General features: G+C 48.4%; 2 protein-coding genes across 2 annotated transcripts; one reads left to right on the top strand and one right to left on the bottom strand.

The window, feature by feature from the left end:
* The first annotated feature begins 135 nt into the window (after nt 1–135).
* stk17b (serine/threonine kinase 17b (apoptosis-inducing)) lies at nt 136–17,920 on the top strand. Its single transcript, XM_064311598.1, has 7 exons — nt 136–1,136; nt 6,690–6,902; nt 8,753–8,891; nt 9,092–9,218; nt 9,861–9,909; nt 10,173–10,352; nt 13,106–17,920. Exons 1-7 carry the CDS (start codon nt 1,015–1,017, stop codon nt 13,317–13,319), a joined length of 1,044 nt encoding a protein of 347 aa, XP_064167668.1. The 5' UTR covers nt 136–1,014; the 3' UTR covers nt 13,320–17,920.
* Nucleotides 17,921–20,130: 2,210 nt separating this feature from the next.
* c15h2orf69 (chromosome 15 C2orf69 homolog) lies at nt 20,131–25,323 on the bottom strand. Its single transcript, XM_064311593.1, has 2 exons — nt 24,832–25,323; nt 20,131–23,067 (listed from the first exon to the last, which is right to left on the bottom strand). Exons 1-2 carry the CDS (start codon nt 25,321–25,323, stop codon nt 22,372–22,374), a joined length of 1,188 nt encoding a protein of 395 aa, XP_064167663.1. The 3' UTR covers nt 20,131–22,371.
* Nucleotide 25,324: the final 1 nt, after the last annotated feature.

The following is a 25,324-nucleotide window of genomic DNA, read 5'->3' as shown; positions in this document are numbered from 1 at the left end:
ACTTCCGCCTTCCTTTGGTGGCAAGTTCAAAATGAGTTGCCTTGCTACAGTGAACGCTGGGCGGCGCTGCGCTAAAAAAAAGAAAGGAGTAGAAAAGTGAGGATGGTACGTCACTCGGTTTGAAGCCAGTTCTGCCGGTCATGCTCTGATTGGATTAATCCGAAAAGTGTGACGTAATGTGGGCACCCAAACTCAGCTTTCAAACGAAAACCGACCCAGGAAAGCCGAGAGTGCACTGCCCGGAGTGCGGGTTGTATCAACGCAGTCCCACTGCTTACCTCTGTGACCCATAAGGAAGAATATTTAAACTTTCATCTGCAAGAGGATCTCGTCTTTCCGATACGCGGATCTGTTCGTGCGTACGATCGAGCTGAGAAAAAAGAAAACTGTGACAAGCTGGCAGGGAAACCGCGAGCAACTGGTGGCGGCGGTGTGTGTTCATGGAATAACTGGTAGGCAAAGTTGTATAGCGCTGGCTAACGATTGAGAGCTAAGGTAATGTTCAAGTTTCATCTGAGAGAGAAGTGACATTTTAGGATGTGTCACCTTGGTAAAAAGCCAGGACAAGTTTGCAATTCTGATTCACTGTTTCCGAGAAACAACAATTTCTTGTGAATTTACAATAACGTTTGTCACCATTGTGCATAGCCATCAACCCGCTGGCATTGGACTTGTTGAACAGTTTTAGCCTGCTAGTTGGCGAGCAGGCTAGCGTTAGACAAGTAGCTATTCAGCTAATGTTAGGTATCGTTAGCAAAACAGAAGAACGTAATAAAAGTTCGCTCAACTTCATTGTTATTACCACCAGTGCCAACTTTACAACGAAAATAAATAAGTCTGGGGAAAACGCTCCCAGGTGGATAACTTCAGCTAAGTTAGCTAAAGTGAATACAAGTTATTTTGAGTCTTTCTCACCTTGCGAAGCACGTCGTTAGCTAGCTTGCTAGTTAACATTGGGCTAGCCAGCTCAACAGTTAAATTAGCTGGGAGAACGCGAAGGCTACCGGCTGGACTATGATGTCAAGAAGACGGTTGGATAGTCGCAGTTGCCCTCCTGGGCTTTTTGGGGAAATTCAGACCCCTATCCGGACCGAACCCTTGGACAGCCTTTTCGAGATGACCAGCGAACTTGGCAGGTGAGATAATCTCGTCTGGAACCTTGCAATGTATCAACTGTGTTAATGTTAATGTATCTTAATGTCCTGTTAGTACATATTTGTGCAGTAGTCCCACTGCAAAAATTAATTTTATATCCTAAGATCCACCATGAAATATATTAAGACAGTTACTTGTTTTGAATGTAAATATTTCTAAGTAGACTTCCGTTTAATATCTCAAAACATCCTGCGCCAATATCTAAATAACAGACATATTAAAATTGGCAAAGTGATATTTCCTAAAAATAAAAAAAACAACGTGTTTTTATAGTGCTGCAGTACAGTTTGGACACCATCTGATCATTTTCAAAAGTTGAATGCCTAGCCAAGCTGGATAGCTTTCTTGTCTGGGAAAATTATATTGCCAAGCTAGATAAAACAACGCGTTTCATGGCAGAAGGTGAACAAACTGATAATGCAAATATTTTTGACACATTGGCCAGCCATACAGAAGACGTTTCTGTCAATAAACTGCACCACACTCTTTCTACACACTAATTTCTGGGACAGTGGGTGTTTCTTACGCTGTTGGATACGTGGATGCGTTTTGAACAATACTGCTCAGATCTGTGTTTATGTTCTGCGATTCTGGAAGGGTTTGCAATAGCTAGAACTCTCCAACCGCGTTAGGAATGCCAACCTTGTCAAGTGACCGCTATCACTTGCAGAAAGCTTGTGGTGGACTGCATAGAATCCGAGTGTACAATACTTACGAAGGGATTTTCTGCTCGTATATTTTCCACATTCAAGAGGGGAAAAACACTTTGACTTAGTTGCAGCCTCTTGGCAATGAAAGTGATGACTGCAGGTTTGAATCCTGTGGGCTGTTCTTGCATCATTGAGAAAGGTCAGGAAGTTGTCAGATTTGTTGCTTGAACTACAACCTTGCCAGGCTCAGCCATGTCACCCCCCTTCTCATCTCCCAGCACTGGCTACCAATGTCAGCACGCATCAAATTCAAAACCTTGGTGCTCGCCTTTCAGGCAGCTAAAGGGTCTGCTCTGTCATATCTTCAAAAGATCATCAGACCCTGCTCACCAGCCAGACCTCTCTGTACTGCAACCTCTGGGGACCTGGCCCCTCCCCCACTGCATGGTGGACTTCCGGGTCACGTCTCCTGTCTGTTTTGGCCCCCCAGAGGTGGAATGAGCTCCTCGCTGCAGACAGGACAGCAGGAACCCTACCTGCCTACTGACACAGACTGAAGACACACCTCTTCAGACTGAGTCATTAGATATCCTCTTTCTCTCTTTTGGATTTTTTCTTTTGATAGTAATGTTATAGGTATTCATGTGCAAAGATATGTTGGCTGTGGAGTATTGTTTATCTTTGTTTACGGTATTAATTATCGGTTTGTTTTATTAACTTTAGATGTAGGCCTATTGGTTATAAATGGGCCTTCTTGGTGATACTGCGTTACAATAGAGAGAGTCGGTGTGTTTTTGCTTTTTTCTGTGGGAAGGTCGTTTTTTTCTTATGACTTTACAGGAAAGCTTCTTTTTTTTCTAGCAGGGCTTTATGCTAACATTCTTTCCAAGGAGCACATGTGCTCTTAAAGTTAAATTTAGAGCACACTAATGCATCCCAGTTAGTTGATGTGCTCAAAAATATTTTTTCCAGTTAGTGCACATCCATTTTCAGGAGCAAATGCTTATAAAATGGGAGCGCTGTAGAGCCCTGGCTAGTGTTCTGCAATCAGGTTATCACTCCAATGCAGGCAGTTCTTACCTACTTCCTGAGTTCCAGTCTGTGCTGTGCCTTAGCCGGACGGGATCAAATCCATAGGATTTATGAGGAGGGAGGAGATTACAGCATCTATCAAAAATGAATAAGAGTGGAAACAAACCCCTGTCAGAATTCAAGGTGTTTTGCAAATATATCAGCAAAAAAAAACTGCTTTGCTTTTCAGTTCATTTTCCGAATTCATTTTTCATCTTCTAGCAGAAGAATGGCTAGCCAGCTGTGTTTATTCGCTTTCTGGAAAATCGCCTTCTGCTGTCGTCAGGGACAGAGGGGCCAAGTGGTCTGGGTCAGGGGAGAGGGAGGAGACAGGTGGGCATGGGCTTGTCGAGCCCCGGTCACAGTGGGAGGGGTGTCAGAATGTGGGCGGAGCTCTGCAGGTTGTCCCCTGCTTTGTGATGCAGTGTTCTGGGAGTCGAGCAACCCCTGAATCTTTTCATGGCCTTCGTTCCATGCCGTAGATTAAGTACACATACGTGCCTTGTGTTCTGCCATAAAATGAATGTTTACTTGCAGTTAGTGTGTTTTCAGTTGGAGTCCATACAACCCACAGACTCATACACACACAGACATCGAATGAAAGGATTTATGGTTTCGAGAATTTGACTGAGTGGGATATTACAATAGTCAGATTTGAGCTTTGAGGATGTACAGTGTGCAAATATTGTCACTTCCTTGGATGAATAACCCACATTTTCCTGTGTAAATGATTATTCACTGCCCACAATTCTGCATGTTCATGCACACTTTCAGACCAGGAAATGTGGCAATAGTGAATCGTCTTATATGTGCAGTTCCTAAGCTCTGAATATCTGTCAGTAAACTTCCCCTTTTGTCTGTGAATAGGCATTCCAAGTACTGCTCTGAGTAAATCTATAGGTAATGTTTGGTCTTATCCTTAACAACTTCAAGTGCATCTGCAGTGTTTTTGGACACTTTTTTGGTTTATCGTATCCACTATTGTGAAACTTCCTCGAGAAATACACACAAAATTAGCCCTGTAAAATGAGTGACCTCCATCAGAACAAGACAAAGTATAATTACTTCAATGTGTTTAGTCCCTGGAGCATGCAAGAGAGAAATTCTGCCCTCAGAAAGGTCGACCCTGAGTGGGGATGTTAAATTGTCTTTCCGTAGAGACTTGCAGTGCTCCAGCAGGCGTTGTAGCCTGTCCAAATGTCCTTGGTCAGTAAGATTGACCAGCATGGCCCGAAATGTGACCGGAACATTGGCTGCCCCCGCACGTGAAATGTGAAGCAATTCCTCGTGAGACCACCCCCTGGTTGCCAGATAACGCAGAATGCACTGCCTCCCTGAACTATAGGTTAGGGGGGATTCTGACATAGGATCAGCTCTCTCAGGGTGTCCTGGGAGCCCCACTGTGTGGGAGTCAGAGGCAGCCAATCAGAATATTGCTGGATATTCAGTAGGTGTGAATACTTCAGCATGGGTCATCCAGGTCATGTATCTCATCCCCAAAAACATATTGTCCCTCCTCACCCATGCAGAAACACACGGGGTTAAATGGCCACCCTGTGAAATGGTTTTAAACGTGCTCGTATCAGCTGTGCTCTGTGACTGACCGCTATGACATTGAGCAAAACCCTGCAGTGAGATGGTGGAGTGTACATATACACACACACACTCACACAGGCATGCACACACACACACACACACACCCCTCCGCAGTGTTTCTGTGGCAGGGGAAGGAAGTCATCTGTAGAGTAAATAGCTGTGGAGCTCCCTGCAGGGCTGAGAAACAGGAACTGCCACTACTCCTGCCTCTTGGGTTCCTGCTTTTGTGTGATTTGTGTGTGTCTTGCGTGTTCGTGTTCCCGCACGATAGCGTGTGCGTTCGTCACATTCGCCATCCTACGCAGAATTGGCCAGGACTCCCCCTCATAGTCGCCACTCCAGCGGTGACACGTGGAAGTGGGTAATTTACAGTCGGCCGACGCACAAACACAGAAAACCCCGACACAGCACACGCGTTTCCCCGCTTCAGCCCACAGCCCACAGCCCACAGCCCACACTCTCACCCAGGCCGGCTCGCAGAACACAGCCCATATTAACACACTGTAATGAGTCAGGAAAGGGCGGTTCGTAAGGGTGTGAAGAAGAAGTGGAGAGCATGACTGTGTGCTGCTGTGACTGGCCGGGGGCTCGTGTCTCTGCCAGGAAGAAGCCCCTGCTAAACCCAGCCCTGAGAGCCCCGGGGAAGGGTTCTGGAGCGCGTTCTGAGCGCGCTCTGTTCTGAGCCGCCGTGCTCTTTGCTGCCCTGCCAGGCCGCCGGTCTCTCAGAACATTTTAAGTGAGGGTTCTGGTTCTGCGGGACCGGGAAACCGAGCGAGCAGTTTTTCAGGCACAGTCCTAGTGCTCCTCCGATGATGCTGTTATGCCTTATACATCCACCGTCGGGATTGAATGCATGTGCATTTTTGCATGTGTACATTTATGCACACGTGGGAAACTTTATCTTTACTGCGTAACCGTAAATTTCCGTGAGAAATCACCAGGGGCTTTTGGGCCCCTGGGACTATTATGTCAGTGACACTCAGTGATCTTCTGAAGTTCCCTGTTCGGTTGATCAGTGAAGCAGAAAGGGTGGCTGTGGCTGTCAGTGTCCCCTGAGGCCGGGTTTGAAGGCACTGCTTCAGCACTCCTATCAGCTGCTCCGGCTCAGCCGGTCCTCCCCACTGTCACTCAGCCCCAGTGTGGTTCAGTCACACGGCTCCCAGCTTCCCTGACCAGCTGTGAGTCAGGCCTCCCGCTCAGCTGACATAATGTATGCGTGAGCGCTGAGCAGTCAGAAGTGCCAGGGGTTTTGCCAGCCCAATCGGTGGCCAAGTGGCCAATGAGGCGTTTCTCACTGCCAAAGGGACAACCTGGCAGCCAGCAGAGTGCTGCCCTGAACTGTGGGGGCTGTCTGTGAGTGCTTATCTCAGTTAAGCGCACTGTTACCGGGTGTAGATAAGCACAGGTGTGAAGACACGCACGGTCCCAGAATGCATTGCTGTGTTAAGAGTGACGGCTGCCTCAGTGAGACCGATGTGCGTGCGTATAAAGGACACGCTTTCTGAGCTCTAAATGTCGCTAGCTCCGCCACAGACCCCAGGAGACGGAGGCCGTCACCTCCGTCTCCCTTCCGTGCCCTGTTCCTCTGTGCCGAGGAAGTTCCTGTTGCTGACAGGAAGTTCTGATGTGGTCCACACCTTTTCTGTTGTGACTGCCGTTGTTTGTCTGTTTGTACACTTGTGTACATTGTTTCACAAGCTGTGTTGTGACAGACGTACAGTGTGTCCCGGGTCGGAAGCCACAAAAGACATTTAACCACGCGGCTTTTGAAAAGCCTTTGAGTCAGCAAATTGAAAATGTTTTTGGCACATCAAGGATGGAAAAGGGAGAGAGAAACGTGAAGCAGGAAATTCCTGCATCTTCATTTCAATCCCTCCCTTTTCCAACGTTCTCTCTCTGGGCAGAGGGATGGATTGCAGTATGCATTTTAAAATGTCTCGCCATTCAGAATTTTCAGAGGGTGAGAAAGAGAGAAGGGACAATAAAGACAGGAAAGGAAAATGTGATGTTTTTTTATACAATGGATGTGTTTCAGTCCTTGGTTGATTAAGTGCTGTAATTTAATCTCTTTCTATCTCCCTCTCCATCTCCCTCTCTCTCCCTCTCTGTTTCTCTCTCTCTCTCTCTTCTCTCTCTCTCTCCCTCTCTCTCCCTCTCTCTCTGTCTGTCTGTCTCTCTCTCTATCCCTCTCTGTCTGTCTCTCTGTCTCTCTCTCAGGGGGAAGTTTGCGGTGGTGAAGATGTGCATAGAGAAGGCCACGGGTAAGGAGTTTGCCGCCAAGTTCCTGCGCAAGCGCCGCCGGGGGCGGGACTGCCGGGCGGAGATCGTGCACGAGATGGCGGTGCTGGAGGCGGCGCGGAACAACCCGCGGGTGGTCAACCTGCACGCCGCCTTCGAGACGGACCACGACATCGTGCTGCTGCTCGAGTAGTGAGTCTGGGGGGGCGGGGTTCTGATGTTGTCACGGAGACAGGAGTCAGGTTTCGGGCCGCCTCAGGGCGAGCCCGCAGCTTTGTTTGGGGGGGGGGGGGGGGGGCGGTCGCGGTCGCGGTCGCTGGAGGTCACGCTCGCGGCCGGTTCCCGCGGCTGCTCCACAGGGATTCAGCAGTGGGCCGGGTGACTCAGCACTTTCGTGGCGGGGCAGGTAGGCCTCGCCTGCGTCAGGAAGTGCCCGCCCGTGTGTACGGGCGAGGCCCAGAACTGCAAGCACTGCAAGCGGGTCTGGATAACACTGTTTGCCCTTCACGATAAACAGCACGGCCAGCTCTCTGCGTATCTCAGCAAGACTGCCACAAAAGCCTTACTGATAATTACAGTAGATAAACGATAAATTATGTGAAACTCGTATTTCCAGCCCAGTATGTGAAAGTTTATTAATGTATGAGCTCATGGATCACAGTTGAATCGTTTAGTGGTGTTATTAAAGAAGGCTTTTCAGGATTAGGTTTAGGTTGCTTTGTCACGTCGGAGCTTCTGTTTTGACATATAAAATATAAAAGTTCCCCCGCTGCAGGATGTTAAACTGGTTTTGGGGGCTCCGCGTTGCCTTTGACGGTGAGCAGGCTGGCGCACGCCCCGCTCACTGAGCACAGCCGCACCGCGCAGGCACCGTCCGGACGGCCCCGTTCCTTCCGCCCGTGCAGAGAGAGAGGGAGCGGCTCTCACAGCGGCACTGTGGGATTGCTGGCACCGCTGCCAGGAGGGTGTGCCGCGCTGAGCTGATAAGTGCTTCAGTGCCGTTTATTACCCGCCGTTTGCGCTGAAGGCGGGAAGAGGACTAGCGGCGTAGAGCTCAAAGGTGAAAGGTCAGGTGCTGCGCTTGTCCTCTGTGCAAGCTCTTCCTCCTCGGCCGTAATTTCCCGCCTCTTGCCTTCCTTGACGTGCCCACTGTTGTCAGGGGGCCCTACTCATGGACAGAGCTCGGCTGGGGATAATGGCAGCACTGTGACGCTGTATCTACAGTGCAGGGTTCTTATAGACCCCTTCCCTCTCTGGAGGTTTATGAATTTCTTGTGTTTGGCGTCCAGTCAAACGGAAACCTTGTCAAGTTTACTGGAAAGGGAGTTTTCAGGTGTGGTCACATCAGTTTCACCGTATGCCCTATAAAACCCATCTTTATTGGTTTTGTGCTCTTGATATCGACCTGATTTGATAAAATGTTATGTGATACAAACACTTCTGCCTCTCGTTCCCTCCCTCCATCATTCCCATGATCCCTCTCTTATCAGCCCATTTTGGCCCCAGCCTTGCTCTCTGCCCTGTGACCGGGCAGGGTCCGGTCTTTAAATCCAGGTCAGGGTTGTGTAGGGTTGATCCCCGTTCACGGTCACGGCTTTAGATAAGGACCTGTGGGGAGTGAGCTGGTCCGAGCGGGTCCGAGCGGGTCAGACCGCAGCAGGACCGTGCTCCAGTGCTGTGCGGTTCATGACCCCGCTCTAACGCTGATCACATGACACCGCGGGCCCTGCCTCATGCAAATGGAATTTAATGTCCTCTGAAACCCAAGCCCACTGCTGCCAGCTCACCGCTGTGTGTGAGTTACATTAGTGAGTGGTGAATCTGGGCTTATAGAGCCAGAGTGTGTCAGGATTTCAATTGCTTTACCCACAATCCTCCTTGTGGAGAGCCAAGTGAAGAGGCAGTGGACATGCCTAAGAGTTTATTGTGTGACTTGGGAAGGGCTTGAACACGAACCTTCTGAGAGTACAAAGGTCCCCGAAACAAAAGCTGACATGGTGTGTGTGTGTGTGTGTCTGTTTGTGCGCTTGTGTGTGCATCAGCGCGGCGGGCGGGGAGATATTTGACCACTGTGTCTCGGACGAGCCGTTGCCGGAGCGACAAATCACCCGTCTGATTTGGCAGATGCTGGAGGGCATTCACCTCCTGCACCAGAGCAGTGTGGTGCACCTGGACCTGAAGGTGAGCTGGCACACACACACACACACATGCATGCGCGCGCACACACACACACACACACATTTGATGTGTGCATATCACTGTACTCTTGAACACCCTTCTACACTGTCTCTGAACACTCCCTCTCTGAAATAAATACAAATGGTGGAGGGAAACCCAGCCCTGCAGAGTCGCTGTGACAGCATGTCTCCGCCCCCTTACAGCCCCAGAACATCCTCCTCACCAGCCTGTCTCCGCTGGGCGACATAAAGCTGGTGGACTTCGGGCTGGCACGCAGGCTGGGCACCGCGGGCGAGCTGAGGGAGATCCTGGGCACGCCGGAGTACGTGGGTAAGGACCCCGCCCCCCCTCCTCCAGCGCTGTCCGTACACGTGAAATTCCACACCTCCTCTCCACTGTCCGAGCTGGCTTTCTCAGCTGTTCCCTGAGGACCAAGCAGTCTCACTGAGGCCTGCAGTGGATAGCAGAAATGTTTGATTCTTAATCTAGAAAGTCTTTGTTTAAAACATTTAATGTGGTTTTTCCTCATTGAAGAGCCTGACAGACAGTCACCATTGGTTGATGGATTGACATTACATTTTGGAATTTTGTAGAAGCTTACAAAGCCTCTACAAGCTTTGTAAGGTTCTACAAGGCTAGAAGCTCCAAGTTTCCCTCAGCCAGGGAAACTTGGAGATTACAGCTTTAGACACTATCCATTTATCCAGCTGGGTATTTCTACTGAAGCACTTGCTTACCCACCCCGTCTGTGAAGCCCAGTTCCCTAACCGCTACACTGCAGCACCGCCCTTGACGGTCCTCTCTGTGTGACATCAGCGCAGCCCTTTCTCAAGCATGCTTTCCTCGCTTCCTCTTTCCCAGACACGGAACGGAAGTGCCTGGCAAGACAGGAAGTAGCAATGCCTTGCACAATGTTTTGCTGCGCAAACCTGTTGCAGTGTCTTCTGGGTAATGCCTCTGCCTTTGTTCTAGCCCCAGAGATCCTGAACTATGAGCCCATCACCACCGCTACAGACCTATGGTGAGTCGCCCCCCCCCCCCATGCCCCCTTTCAACAGCAAACCTCTCAAGGATTCTGCTGTGAAAGTGAACTTGTGAGAAAGCCTTGTGTAAGCAACATGGCAGTCTATTCAGTTCAGTTCATTGCAGTTCAGTTTATTTTAGTTGTTAATGAAATACTAACGTGAAAGTGAATAAATATGAATAAATAAAAGAGGGATACAATTATAGCTCAAGGAATAGTAAATGAATAGTAAAACTGAGTGTGCGTGTGTGTCGCTGCAGGAGTGTGGGAGTGATCGCGTACATGCTGGTGGTCGGGGAGTCTCCTTTCGCTGGGGAGGACAAGCAGGAGACCTTCCTCAACGTGTCCCAGGTCAACGTGGACTACTGCAAGGAGGCCTTCTCCCAGGTGTCAGAGCTGGCCGTCGACTTCATCCGCAAGCTGCTCGTCAAGTCGCCCGAGTGAGTGGTGGGGGTCTTTCTCCCAGGTCTCTCCGTGTCCTGGGGGGGTCTCTCTGTGTCCCGGGGAGCCTGTTCCCTTGTCCGGCTGTGTCCTGGGGGGGTCTCACTGTGTCCCGGGGGTGTCCCTGGTCCGGCTCTGTGTCCTGGGTGGGGTCTCTCTGTGTCCCGGGGGGTTGTCTCCTGTGTCCCGGGTGTCCGTGGTGGGGGCTCTCTGTCCTGGGGGATGTCCCTGTGTCCGGGGAGGGCTCTCTGTGTCCCGGGGGATGTCCCTGTCCCTGTGTCCGGGGGGGGCTCTCTGTCCTGGGGGATGTCCCTGTGTCCGGGGGCGCTCTCTGTCCCGTGGGGGGGTCCCAGGGCGGCTCTCTGCACCCCGTTGGGGACCGCGTCTCATGCGGCGAGCGGGTGCGCGCGGCGAGTTTGGGAGGGTCGGGCCCTGAAAGCAGACGGGCAGAAGCAGACTTGTCTGAGGGGAGCAGTCAGAGCGCGGCGCGCTTATGTAAGAGCCTCTCAGGACCGCCATTGTTACTGCCGGGAGGGCGGCACTCCCAGATTCCCTGTTATTGAGCTCACCGCTGCGCTGGATCACTGTTTATTTGCCTGGCAGGCATCGGTTTCCAGGGCGACTGACACAGCTCGCAATTTCGCACATTCTGTCCGTTTATGCAGCTGGATGCGCGTCGAAGACTTGCGCATTGAGTGCTTCGCACGAAGACGGCAGCGTCTGATTGGGTAGGAACCCTGTGGCCGCTGGCTTTTGTACCCGGGTCCTGTAGTGGTGGGTGACACGTCATGTCAAATCGCTTCAACTTCCGACAGTTACAATACAAGCAAAATATCAGCTTGTTTGGTTTGAAAGAGTCGATGCAAGAGTGTGTAGTTCATTCATAAATTATATACTGATTTTCTTCGAAATATATTCTGCATAGTTGTTGCAGCAGCCAATGATCAACAGTATGCATAGAGGAGTGTTCAGCACGCATGAATGAGTCGATCACATGTGTGCAAGGTGTTGATAAGGTCGTCTGACAGATGTTGTCGATCGTGGTGCTGCATCTGAGTTATCTGATCACGATGGCGTGTGCTGGTCTGATCATGATGGCCTGCTCAAGTCTGATCACGATGGCGTCTGCTGGTCTGATCATGATGGCCTGCTCAAGTCTGATCACGATGGCGTCTGCTGGTCTGATCATGATGGCCTGCTCAAGTCTGATCACGATGGCGTGTGCTGGTCTGATCATGATGGCCTGCTCAAGTCTGATCACGATGGCGTGTGCTGGTCTGATCATGATGGCCTGCTCAAGTCTGATCACGATGGCGTGTGCTGGTCTGATCATGATGGCCTGCTCAAGTCTGATCACGATGGCGTGTGCTGGTCTGATCATGATGGCCTGCTCAAGTCTGATCACGATGACGCTCTCTCCACACATCAGCATTTCCTGTCAGAGGGAAGGTCCCGCTCTACTGGAAAGCGATTCTGAGCGGTTCTGTTAGGGCTCCAGGTAAAGGGCTCCAGGTAAAGGGTGGTAGTCGAGCCGCGACCATCCCGCTGGACTCTGCACCCGCCGTGTATTTTCACCTCCTTCCGATGAGCGGGGATGAGTGGAGGGGAAGGGTCTGGTGCAGCGTGCTGATTGGCTGAGCCGAGTGCGCTTTGCAGTAAGAAAACCGTGTTGGCACTTTGGTTAAATCCGATGAAGTGATGTCAGTGAACGCATTTCAACAGGATATAATTGGATATTTTATTATTATTTTATTATGTGTGTGTTGCTGGTTAACAACCTCAGCTCACACAGGACGTCCTGTTTCAGTGCAGTAATATAGAAGGTGATTGCCTGTGTTTAATCCTTCTGTTACATTTTAACAGAAATTAGTCCAATTTTGTTGCCAGTTTTCATCAACATTCCCTTGGTAAGCCAGGTAATTGTTATGGGTTTACAGTTGTGAGCTTCTCCACAAACCTTGTGAAAGCGCGGTTAATCAGTAAAAGAGCCTTTTTAGGGTTTACCGGTCGTTAAGTTCAAGGGTCAGCGGTGCAAAGTGAAAGCCATTTGTGTATGCAGATAAAATAGTTGCAGATTTCTGTGTGTCAGCCCCACAACCAATCAGCAGGTTTGCAATTTATTGATTTATATATATATATTAGATATATTTTTTATGAGGAGGCACCGTGCACTCAAAATTTCACGGTCCACGTGCCTGAAACGTTCGTTAAGTCATTCTTATTGGCTTAGTGGATTGTGGGTGAGATCTGAAACACGGAAACCTGCAGAGCTCTGTGATCCTTTGTGCAGCGAAGCGCTGTGACATCCCAAATCCGCCCACAGTACAAAAACAAGGACAACGCGAATCTGAGCTCAACAGAAAGTTCCTTGTGCCCAAATCAAAACAAGGTGCAACAGAAATTTCCCTCAACATACTATATTGATGTAAAACCTAACCAAAACGTGCGCATAAAAGAAAAAGAACATTTGCCGTCCAAACGCCATACGTAAAGACAAACAAATAACCGAAACAAAGCTACAACTCTGTGACATCGTGCATGGTCCAGCCACAAAACTGCTCCACAAAAGCCTCTCCTGTTCTTCAGCTGCAGCAGGCTTATGTAGGGCCACAGGCAGGTGAAGCCAATCAGGCAATTTGCAGCTCGTTAAGGTGGAGCACAGGAAAAAAGAGAAGCACAGATCACATGCAGGGGGTCAGTTAAAGCGCCTGCACGTAACGAGCACTGACCGAGCGTGTTCTGATCCGCACAGGGACCGGCCCAGCGCGGCGGACTGCATGACCCACCCCTGGCTGTGGCAGCTGGGCCCGGAAAGCGACCCCCCCACGCCCCGGACCCCCCGGGACAGGAGCTCGGGCAAGTGGGGCTTCCAGCCGGAGGACTTCGAGGACAAGGAGAACTTCCTGGAATCCTCGTACGGGAAGAGGATGCGTCTGGAGGAGGCTGCGGCGGGGGAGGGCATGTGAGCACCCCGCCCTGCCCCTCCCCGCCCTCAGACTGTAAAATCAAGTGTTGCAAGGGATGCTGGGAAAAAAAATCCTGTGCCTCGTTTGTATGTCTGTCTGTCTGTCTGTCCACTCCTCTGCCTGTCCCAGTGGCAGACCCGGGTTCTACTTGTGATGTTTGGCAGCACTTCTACTCTCGCGTGTCTCTGAAGGCTCTCTCAGCTAAACCAAAGATTGACAGTGTTGTCAAGGGGACTTCGCTGCTTTTTATCAGCATATCAAAGGAATCATTTTCTGTTAGAAATTTAAAGTTAGCTTTTTTGCGTGTGTATAAATTATGCTTTAGCTTCCACGTAAGAATATTTTTTGATTTTTCCATTTGTCATGCCTTTGCTGGTATTTAATCTGTTTGTTTTTTTTATGTTGATTGAATCTCGTCTCTTTATTATTGAAATCGAAGGCCAAAAGTCTTGAGGAAAGAACAGCTGGTAATCTGGCTGCCAGAGTGCTCACACAGCCTCGGTCCTGGCAGGGCGGTGGAGGCGGGCTTAGTCCCACTCAAGTCCCGCCCACCAGGCAGAGCTCCTCCCTCTGAGGGCTCATGCCCTCACCCATTTCAAGTCCGGCCTCATGGCGGCTTGCAGAAGTGACCGTTGCGTGTTCCCGGTTAGCGGCGCGGCGCGCGTTTCCTGCGCAGGCCCTGGGGCTGCTGGACTCTTTGTTCCTTCCTCTCTGTCTGACTCTGACACAGACATTGCCAACCGAGACCTGGGTCCAAGCTGAGCGTTGAGTATTTGTACCCTCCCCCCGTCGTCCAATGACCTGGCTCCTCAGACGGGTCAAAGGTTAGGGGGCAGGGCTAATTGAGGCCCCTGTAGGAGATTAGGCTTTTTCATGAAATGACTTTAGTCAGTGTTTTCAGCCACCTCTTAACAGTTCCCATTAGGAAGAGCTATGCATCCATGTTATACATGCCTGAAGTAAGTCTGATTACGTCCTTTTATATGTTTGTATTTTTAAAGTGCATTAATCGTATGTTTTAATAATAATGATAATATTTGTGTATTTTAAATAGATGTGTGCCATACATGTACATTAAATCAGGCCAGTATCTGACTGTATGTATTTCCCTCCTGACTGGAACCTCACGGCCTCAACCAATGAAAATAATGTTATATTAATGTCACAGCCACCTGCTAGATCCTATTGGCTGTTGAGCTCAATGCTTTGATTTGGGAGTGGCCTTTCTTCCCACTCAGGCCCCTCCCTGACTGCAGCGCCCCCCACCGCCCCCACCCTCCTGCTTTTCAGCACAGGATGCCCCGCACATTCCCCCTGGATGCCCGGGCACAAGGGCGTTTTATCATTCCAAGGTGGCGCTAGGGGGTAAAAAAGGTGAGCGATCCTACCACCGTCATTAACATTCCGGCTCTTTGCCCGTAGCAACCCGCCCATGTCCAGGAACACGCTGCAGCCGGCTGAACATGTCCAGGACCTGTTTCGGCTGAACTGCGCACACTGGTTGCTTTTATTTCTCCTGTGCCAGTGGAAGTGTATTGATCACTGGCCATCAGAGAGTGATTCATTTACAGAACGTAGGCTGTGTGCAGGGGTTCAGTCAGTCTGGCGGGGAGAGGGGTGGCTCTTGCCCTGCTGAAAGACTCCACCTGTAGGAGGCGCTGTAGACAATTACGTGCTGCCTCACAGGACTCAACCCAGGTCAACGCAGTGGGCTACATCAAGAGCCACAGCTTCGTCAAATTTAAAGAAAAGCTTTACAGCCCCCCACAGATATGTCGCGACAGTTAAGTGAGGCTCCCTCAGATATTCTGAGGGTCTGTTTTTAAAAAAGCTTTAAAGCCTGACTCGAACCCGGATGACAAATTTAGGACCGCACTGTGCTTTTGTGCCACCAGCTCCGCCCTGCTTCCGTGATCTTGACTCAGTGCCCAGAATGCAGATCCTTTGAACGAACTGTTTTTCGTGCGCGCTCAGCAGCGCAAGACCAAACTAGTTCCTTTCGCTGCTTCTCATCGGCTAAACCGCACGCAGAAGCTGCGTGTTTACGATGAAGCGCGCGCTTTGAGAAAAACGAGCCGTTCTGGGAAACGTGCGCGGTGTCATGGTTCGCGTACCACACCCAAAGTACAAGTTTTGTTTTCTTGCTACGCAGTGGCATTGCAGAAGTTCCTCTTACAGCCACTTTCACTAACTTTCAGGCACTTCAGACAAAACTTCTGCTGAGCTTATATTAAGCTTGTGCCGATGCCCCCTTATCCAATGAAAAACACCCGAGTCAAAGGGCGGAAATTATAGGAGGGAAAATACGCGGGCAGTGAAATCTCAGACTTCATCCCAGCATGCTGTTCTGCATAGTCTGGTTCATTGACGACGGTCCTCGTGAGTTTTGAGTTTTGCTGCTCTCGCAGTATAGGGCCTTCGCATGATTTTAGGGGATAATGAGCGCAGGGATTTGATAGGTGGTCGTTTGACTGAAGAAAAGTGGGAGGGGCTTTTTCTATGCTCCCCCACTCCTCCAATGAGGTTGAACTTTTGTTAAATAAATAAATAAATAAATAAATAAATAAATAAATAAATAGATAGACATGCACATTCCAATCTCCATCTTGGCCTCAGGTGAATCCAGACTGCACATGTCTCAGCCACTGCTGTAAGCCTGTCTGTATTGTATGTGTGTGATTAATTCAAACTGCTCTTTCTCGAGTGCTGTACCAGTGTTTACCAGTCTAGTAGGCCCAAGAGCCATTCTCTCACCGGTGGTAACTCTTCACCATCAACCCTAGACTCCTACTGCTGCCCCACACATTTCACATTTTGCCAAATTGACGCCAGTTCACCAGCATGTGGGTGCATGTAGGAACTCAGTGTTAGCGTAGGGTCAAATAAACAAAAGCACAGAATAGCAGATACAAGTTCTTCCATCTAGCAGCGTGACACTTGCCCGGGCAGCGGCCGCTCCTGGCCTTCACCTCTAAATGAAGTCTCGGCTGTGTGCTTCTGGGTTTTGATGTGTTTTTCAGGTTTTTGGGAATAGCCTCGGGTGTGTGTCACGCCCTCTTTGGAAGAGCTGCTTCCCTGTTTGTTGAAGTACGCACGCGTTAAAACATGAGGAGGGCACCGGGGAACGCACTTAAACTAGAGCAGAGAGAGTGGAGATAGCGGACGCTTTTGTGAGCGTGAGTGAGCGGGGGCAGAGGGGCAGCCCCCTTCAGGTTTGTTGGGGGGGGGTTCGGGCATTGCCGTTGGTGAATTTGGAAGATGCTCGCTGGAGAAAAAGGAGATCAAATGATATTTATACAAAAGACTCGATTGCGTGTGGAGCGATGAGGAAGCGGAGGGAAGCATTGGGGCTTCAACGAGGCCTGCAGGGTAATGGCGGGAAGGGCACGGTAACGTTGAGTGGTGGGTTCTGAAGAGGAGGTTCTGTACGTGTGAGCAGACTGGAGCGGGAGTACGGGAGGGGGCAGGGCGATGGGGAGTGTGGGGAGGCAGTTGTGTCAGGAGGCTGAGAGCGCACATCCAGCCTCTGAATTCCTCTTTGTTTGTGGGGATGCTAGAGGACACATGGGTTTTGTTAGAGCTTCAGGGTAACTCGGATATGTCACTGGCTGGTACTCACATCAGCTGCAGTCTTGGGACGGTCCCAAAGGGAAAGCAGCAGCTATACTGTGGGGTGGATATACATGGATATTTTAAGAGGCTGTAGTATTTGAATGTTTGAGGTGAACCAGGGAACAGATTATTTAGCTGGTGCCTTTTCAAGTATCAGTTGAGTAGGTATGTCAGTAAAGTGAAAGTGGAACAAGCCATAGTGCTGGAATGTTTGTCTGTGAGTTGGCAGTGGAACAGGCCATAGAAATGTTTGTCAGTGAGATCATAGTGGAAGAACTGGAAAGTTTGTAAGGTAGCAAATGAACAGGCCATAGATGTGGAATGTCTATTCGTGGTAACATTGGAACAGCTGGAATGTTTGTGAGGTAACCGTGTAATAGGTTATTTGTCTGAGATAATGGTAGAAGAGGCTGTAGAGCTGGAACATTTGTCTGTGAAGTAATGGGTAACCATGGAACAGGCTGTAGAGCAGTGGTAAACAACCTTGTTCCTGGAGATCTATCGTCCTGTAGGTTTTCACTAAAACCTTAACAGAGCACACCTCATTCAACAGCTATAGGTCTGCATTGAGCTGCAAATTAGTGGAGTCAGGTGTGCCAAATTGGGGTTAAAATGAAAACCAACATGATGGTAGATCTCCAGGAACAGGGTTGGTTACCATTGCTGTAGAGCATACGTATTTGTTACAAAGGTGGACGGTGTCTGAATTACTGCATATCTCCATACTTCCTGCTCTCATTGGCTACAAGACTGGAGAACACTGGTACACATGTTTTGTAAATTAGAAACTATGAAAATAATGTTGGGAAGAAATATATATTTATTTTGTATTTTATAGTTTTTTTTAAAAGATGGTTTTATATGCCTGATTTATAAGGTTGATAGTTTTAGATTGGTCTGAATATACTTGCATCAAAAGAAAAATTCTAAATGTGGTCATTCCTGTTATTGAGGAAAAAATGATTATTAAAGATGGAAAAACCCCCAAATTTTGATATTTGTCATTGTATTGTTTTCCTGAAGTGTGCTTTGGTATAGACTTCTTACTGAACATGTAAGGCGATGCTTTCCCTTTAGCTGCAGCGTATACATCCTGCAGGACTGAGCAATACTGAGAATTATGAGATGGATTTATGGGAAACCCTGTGATTAATACTTGGTGTAGTCATCCCTGGACCTTGAACCATTCCTCCATGCAGAACCTATCAGGATCCTTGATATCCTTAGGTTTCCACATATGGACTGCCCTCCTCAATTCAGACCACATGTTTTTGATAGCGTTTAAGACTGGAGACAGATGGTCATTACAAAAACATTGACTTATTTTCACAGAACCATTTTTGTGTTTTAGGTATGCTTGAAGGTCCACCTATGGTTAAGTCTCAGCAGAGGCAACCAGGTTTTTGGCTAAAATGTCCTGTTACTTGGTGGAATTTATGCCATTGATATTAACTAGGGCCACTAGTAGCAAAACAGGCCCAAATCATTTATGAATCCACCACCATCTCATCTGAGTATAGCATTTGCTTCTAGTCATAAATGGAAAAGTCAATTTTTTTGGTTAGTCTTGGCTTTCTTCATGGAACATTTCCAAAGAGCCAGTTGCTAAGAAGGTGGCGTTTTATTATTTGTTTTATTTTTTTTATTTTGGTCACCCCAAGATGCAACTAAACTGTACAATTCTTTAAGTGTGATCTTTGTGTTTCTCCTGTCCCTCTCCATCTTCCTCAGTGTGTGGGGACAATGCGCACTTTAACTTGCTTACTTTTCCTTTCATTTGTACCCCCTAACTGAATTGTGTAGGTCAACAACCATTAGTCACTTCTGATATGACAGTTGCTTGGTTTTCCCCTTTTGATGGATTTCAAAGGTATTTTGCATGTAGTTTACCTCATTTACTTTATTACCCTAGTGAAAGAGGAAGTGATCAAAGGCCAGAAGAATATCTTAAGACTCAGAGGAACCTAAGTAGAATTTTATTGTTGATGTAACTTTAATTTTGCCGGATGCCAATAATTTTGACACTTATGTCTTAGAGGAAAAATAGTAACTAAAGCATTTTAACAAATTAATGAATTGTATAAGACTGTGGTGTGTGCATGTATCAGTGTCAAACTGGAACTGAGCAGCTCCATGTTTGCATGGCAAATTTACTTATGATTTTGCACCAGTAAGTGGATGTGTCACTCTTTCCTAACCCCATTCCATTTAGCCTGCATTAAAAAAGGCTTGATAGTGCGTGATATCTGAGTACACGCAGCCCTGGAGCCCTCATTAAAGGTACTCCTTTGGATTTTAGTACATGCGGTAAGGACCCCCCACCCACCAGCCCATTGCGAAGTGTGAACCTGCCTGGAAGGAGAGGCAGGAAGTGAGCAACAGCTGGGAGGTTGCACACCATGGTAAACTCATCTCTCAAAACAGTCATTTTCACAAGTCATTTCCACCTGCCCACTTCCTCTCGGGGACATGTGCTGGCCCTTGGGTGGCTTTTACGGAGTTCAGCTATAGTCGTCTAGGATTCTCATTGGTGTGTATGCGTATGCTGGCCTGCAGCATTTGTCCACCTGAATTAATTTTTTTGGTAATCTGGCACACATTCTAAAAATGTTTCCCAAACATTGGGTTCAATATAAGAGCTGAATTGACGCACGTCCGCCCTCTTAGCACACGGCCCACAGATCAGCGCTCGGTTCCCTTTGGCGATGCGGTGAGAAACTGGTACATGCTATTAAACCTGGGCCCAGCTGACTCACTGCATAACCTCACCGCTTAGGAATGCAGCCCCTCCCCCCCACACACACCACCACGCCTCCATTATGCCTCACCTGCCCCCAGCGCACCGCGAATGATGTCATTCCCCAGAAGTGGCCTTCCTTGGTAAAACCCTGCTTTCAGTACAGTAAACCTGTGGCCCTTTGTCCTTTGCTGTGAATATGGAGACGGATCGCATTACTTCTGGAGGGGGCGGAGCTTCCATGTGACCCACAGGTGAGACACGCAAGGCTTTTAACAGACCAGGATTAGAGCGGTCAGGCACACCATTCAAGTTCACAGAAACATTTTTCACAGACACCTGAAAATAGAAATAAATAATTTTGTTGGACAGTAAAGGATCCTCAATTTGGAAGACACATTTGTGTAAGTTATTCTTTAGTCTCAAAGTTCAGTTTGAGTAAAACGGATGCCACACTTGGACTAAGATTAGCTTTTATTTCATTAAGTGTTTTGCGGGTTCAGTTTCTGCACCAATGCACCAATCTAGTCTCAAAACGGGAAGAGGAAGCAAAGGGTATCTTTTTCTGCGTTTAGCAGTGCATGTGTGAGAGCTGTTTAATAGTGTTATTACTGCAGACCCCACAGCCTGCTCACACTGCAGAGAATCTTTTTTTTTTTTTGTTTTGTTGCTGGTCACACTTGACAACTAGGATGTTTTATTTATCAAGACTGCTTATGGCTTGAACATTGACCGTTTTAAGCTCATTACATTCACTTACATCCTTTATTACTGCTTTTACTACATTTATCAACCCACAATTCAGGTTTGCCCAACTTTAAACCCCTCAGAAGAATAAATAACAAAAAAACTGCATTCAAGCCTTTAACAAAAAGCATATATATATTATATATATATATATATATATATACAACAATGCTTACAAAAAATACCACTAAGAAAACAGAAATCCTCTTAAAGCTTTTCCAATAAAATGGTTAGACCACTAAAAGCCTGGCTATGCAATGCTTTAAGACCTTTTCAGGGAGGTTTTAAATGCAATTTTTGAACAGTCTAGAACAGCATTTTCAGTCTCAATAAAGGAATGGACATGAAGCAACAAATTACATTCAATGCATATACCTCTCCTCTAACTGAGCAATTAGGGACCTTGTGCACAGTCCACTTCCTCTATACAACACTTTTGTTTTACAGCTTTGTGCTTAACCTCAAACACAAAAAGGAATACAAATGCATAAGAGAAAATCACTTTTGAAATTATCTCTTTACCTTGCTACACTAAGGTAAAAAAGAATGTGGATATCAATTCCAAACAGAGCAGATATGGTTTCCAATCAGTATAAAGATGTACATAGGCTTTCCATGGGGTACATTCACTTTAATGCACTAGTCCTCTGTATAACAATGTTCCCCATGGTCCAGAACTGAATGCTAACCATACCAGGGCTAACTGTGGCCACATTTCTGCAGAGACACTGTCACCAGCCCAGGGAGGGAAGCTGCAGTTAAGAGCATGTTCTCCACATCCGTGTGCAACAGTGACTCCCACTGGCCATCGGGGGCATAAGTGGGGCAGTGTGGCATTGCAGTCCTCTGCGCAGTCGGGCAACTGCGCAGCTCAGTCGTCGGGACGGCGGAATGCAAAGAGGCGGGGCCCGAGCGCCTAAGCTTCAGTGCATGGCGTGATGGCGGCAGGCACCCTCTCAAATGGACGGAAGCAGTGTAAAAGACGGGACGGGCCACTGTGCCGGGCCTTCCGAATGAAGAGCAAAACACAATGCAATTAACAAAAATAATGAATAAATACAATTTAAGAAAAATCTGAACTTAAAGTGCTATAAGGAGATTCAGTCTTGACGTTTTAGACCTGGACACTGCCGTGCTACGGGCGGGACCTAAACATGGCGGAGGGCAGGGTGGCGTGGAGGCCAGGACTCCGGGGAGGACAGGTGAGTCACCCTTGCTGTACACCTTAAACAAGGCGCTTCACCTGAACCCTTCATGTAAATATCCGGCCCGGTGAACAGATGCGTAAATGATAAGCCATGCTTGTCAAGGTGAGGGCCCCCTTGATAAGAGTGTCAGCTATGCAAATGGTAATCATGGAGAACATGGCTGTGTGTGTTAATGCAATATGCGTGCATTATGTAAATATACGAGCGTGTGCGTGTCTGTACTTGCGTGTATGTATGTTTGCATATCTGTCGCAGGGCTCCTTTGATGACATGGTGGCATGGTTCTGACTGAAGGATCAGGTGGCTGAGCTGCCATCTGGCCTGCGGAGGACGGCAGGAACAGCCCCCTATGGAATCCATCTCCAACAGGTTATTCACAATACTTCTCTTCCTGGGTGATTGCATACGGAAGCCCAGTGGTGCCAAAAGTGAAACTGAGATATGAGCAAAGGACAAAGAACAGCAACTGATTTTTAAGGCGCTACACGCTGCACAAGTTGTCTTCTGAAAGTTGCCTGATTTTGCTTGCCTCGACAGGCTAGGTAGGAGTGGGCTGATTTTTTTCTTTTTTTTTTAAACAAAATTGAGCTGCACCTGATTCTCATGCATGGCCTGTCAATCAAGCTCCTCCTCTTGTATATAACATGTAATTAGACTCTGCCCCAGACCTAAAACCAGACCCACGAGAGCAGCGATCCGATATTAACCCTCCAGAGACGGGACTTGAGAACCGGCAAGCTCTCTCTGGTCAGAAGGTCTGGATGACCCTGAAGTGGTTGTCGATGGAGGGGGGCTCGTCCTCAAAGTGCAGGGTGCTCGTGAGGCGCGCCCCCAGCTCCTCCAGGGTCCGTACGAAACGCCGGTGCTCGCGGCCCACCCAGGCCCGCATGGGGTCGCGCACCTCATAGGGCGTGACGTGGGCGTGGAGAGCCATCCCGCCGGCCGCCAGCTCCTGCAGGGCCCGCCGGTCCGTCACCCAGGTCTCGCTGCCCCCTGGGTGCCCGCCGTCCAGCCAGTACATGTCTGTCACGCTGCCCAGGAAGGGCGCCAGCTGGGGGTCAGCCCTGGCCCCCGCCAGCTCGTACACCATCTGGTTCAGGACCACGCAGCCCTTGCTGAAGGCCACCAGCGCCAGAGAGAAGGCCGGCGGGGGGAAGGGGGAGGCCCCGGGGGCCAGCAGGCCGGCCCGCTCCATGCCGTGGCTCAGCAGCGCCCTCAGGTGGCGGAGGGCCCCGTAGTCGGGCGAGTGCTCGGGTGCCCCGAACAGGTTGCTCTCCACGAAGTTGTGGTAGCAGCTGAATTTGTGCAGGTACATGCTGGACGCCCGAACCACCCACACGTAGCGGCCAGGGAAGCGGCGGCCCAGTATCAGCGCCACCCTCTCCAGGCTCCAGCTCTGATACTGAGCCCCCTCTGGCTGCAGCACCATCTCCTGCTGGAAGTTCTACAGGTAGGGAGGGAGGGAGATAGGGGCAGAGAGAGAGAGAGAGAGAGAGAGAGAAGGGGTTGAATTCAATTAAAATTGTTTGAACAACAACTTTTTTTTACCTGACACTTAATTTAAGTCTAAGTGTATGCTGTCAATTCAAAAAACATACAAAACTATTACAATGTATTTGCATGACAAGAAACTGTACTATTTGTGTTATAATAACAGCTGTAACATACTCCAAACTCTACATTTCACGCTTCCCAGGCGAGAAGCAGCATAATTGAATGTACTCTCAGCTGGGTACTTGCTGAGCGCATATTTATGCCACTGTATATCTTTCTGACAGTGCAGGTACACACATAAATGTAGAAACATATGCAAGTGTACAGGGCACTGACAAGACCAGGGAAGACTTTTAAATCCAATAGCTTTATGCACTTAACTGACATGCATTTGAATTGCTTGCATAAAGCAAAACAAATCTGAAAACAATGCAACAACAGCAGCAGTATGCCATACAATGAAAACTGCAAAGATCCCAAAGTAAGCAAAGATACAGTCGTAATGGGATACTATAGTTATTCACTTTCTCTGGCTATGCAGGGAACAGACATAGAGAGCCCTGCAAGCGGATCCTTTTGGTATTCAGTGATGTGTCCCCAATTTTCAGGGCTGGGATTAGAGACAATGTGTCCATTCATTAGATCTTGGGTCAGGGGCCACCACAAGGCCCCACGCACTCACAGCACCCCAGAAATACTAACATCCCCTGGGAATATCCAAACCCTCTGGGAATACTAACATCCTGACCATCATGCCCCGCCCCCCGCCCAGACCTGTCTAATGGAAAAACTCCTTCAGTTGTGTTTGCACGCGTCCATCGATAAACCCAACGTTGTCTGCCCTAAATATAATTCCCAGTAGCCCAAGAATAGTGATAATCACCATCCTCCGCGTTCAAGGGATAAGCAAGCAGTTAAGACCTGACAGGTTCCTGCACGTAACGATAATTCCTTTGTTTATATCCCTGTGCTTTTAACTTTTTACAAACAGATGGCGACTTCATAGGACTTTTTAAAATGAAAGATCGCGACAGTAATGGAATCTTTCGTCCCACTGCTAGTGTTCTCAGTACATTTTAATTGACCGATTACTTCATAATTGCGAGTGACGTTCAAAATGGACAATGCTACCAACCGTGCTACAAACAAGGTGGTGTTATGACCTGAGCATGATCAAAATAAGCTAGCAGCGGTTAGTTGTGTTTATATATTGTCAGCTAAATACAACTAACGCTCCTTTCAAAGAGGTAGCCTAGACACGTCATTACGTGATCGAATATTACATGAACCACATGTAGTCAAATACTGTAAACTCAAACCCTACAGGTGAGTAGCCTACGTCAAATCACAATTTGAGCAGCTATGAATTTTTAAAACGTCAATGACTATTGCTAACCTGCTAGTTATCACGGAATGTCATACAACTGGCTAAATAAATAAAAAGATGATAAACAACTAAGAGACTCGACAAATTATTCAAATAAATGTTAAATGCATGGCTTCTAGTCAGGCGGAGGGCCGGCTAACAATATAATTTACGCAAATTAGCCGACTAGAGCTATGTGCTGCTGCATAATAATAGACGCAGCCGTTAGCAAGCCAGCTAGCTAGCCATTTTTCTCTATAAGTAGCTTGCTAGTATCTTGAAAAGCCATCATTACAGACGGGACGATCCTTGCTGACAATGGGATACTCCAATTCATGCGTCTCTAACCTGGATGTCTCCGGGGAAAAACACTACGTGCTCACTCCCATCCTCGGCGGCCTCTGTATGAGAGCCGCACAGGGTATCGGCTCCAGCCGGACTCAGTAGCAGCATGTCGTTCAGTCGGTGCGCCTCGTACCCGGGGACATCAGCTAGTCGAAGCAAGCGAGGAGGGCTCCCGGCTAGGCACAGCCCCGGACTTTCGGAAGATCCAGCTGCGGCGCTCATGCTCCTTGTCACGGCTATTAGGGAAAGACCAGCAGCTATGGCTCGGATCCTTGACATGGGCGCCAGAAAGGGATTACTTGTAATGTCGGTAAACCATCCATACTGAAGCAGTACTCCCTTCCCTTGGACATAAACCGAGCAACAGTGACATCTGCTGTTCAAAATGACAAATAACCCCGTTACTTTTTCATCGTTCAGCCGTTGCATTAATTTAGTTTTCCACTGTCCATCCTTAAGGTCCACAATATTAAATGTAACTGGATATTTGTTCATG

This window comes from Anguilla rostrata, chromosome 15 (genome assembly GCF_018555375.3).
Source record: "Anguilla rostrata isolate EN2019 chromosome 15, ASM1855537v3, whole genome shotgun sequence".
NCBI lineage: Eukaryota > Metazoa > Chordata > Actinopteri > Anguilliformes > Anguillidae > Anguilla > Anguilla rostrata.
Note: the sequence above shows the minus strand (reverse complement) of the source record. Positions and strands in the feature narration are given on the sequence as shown.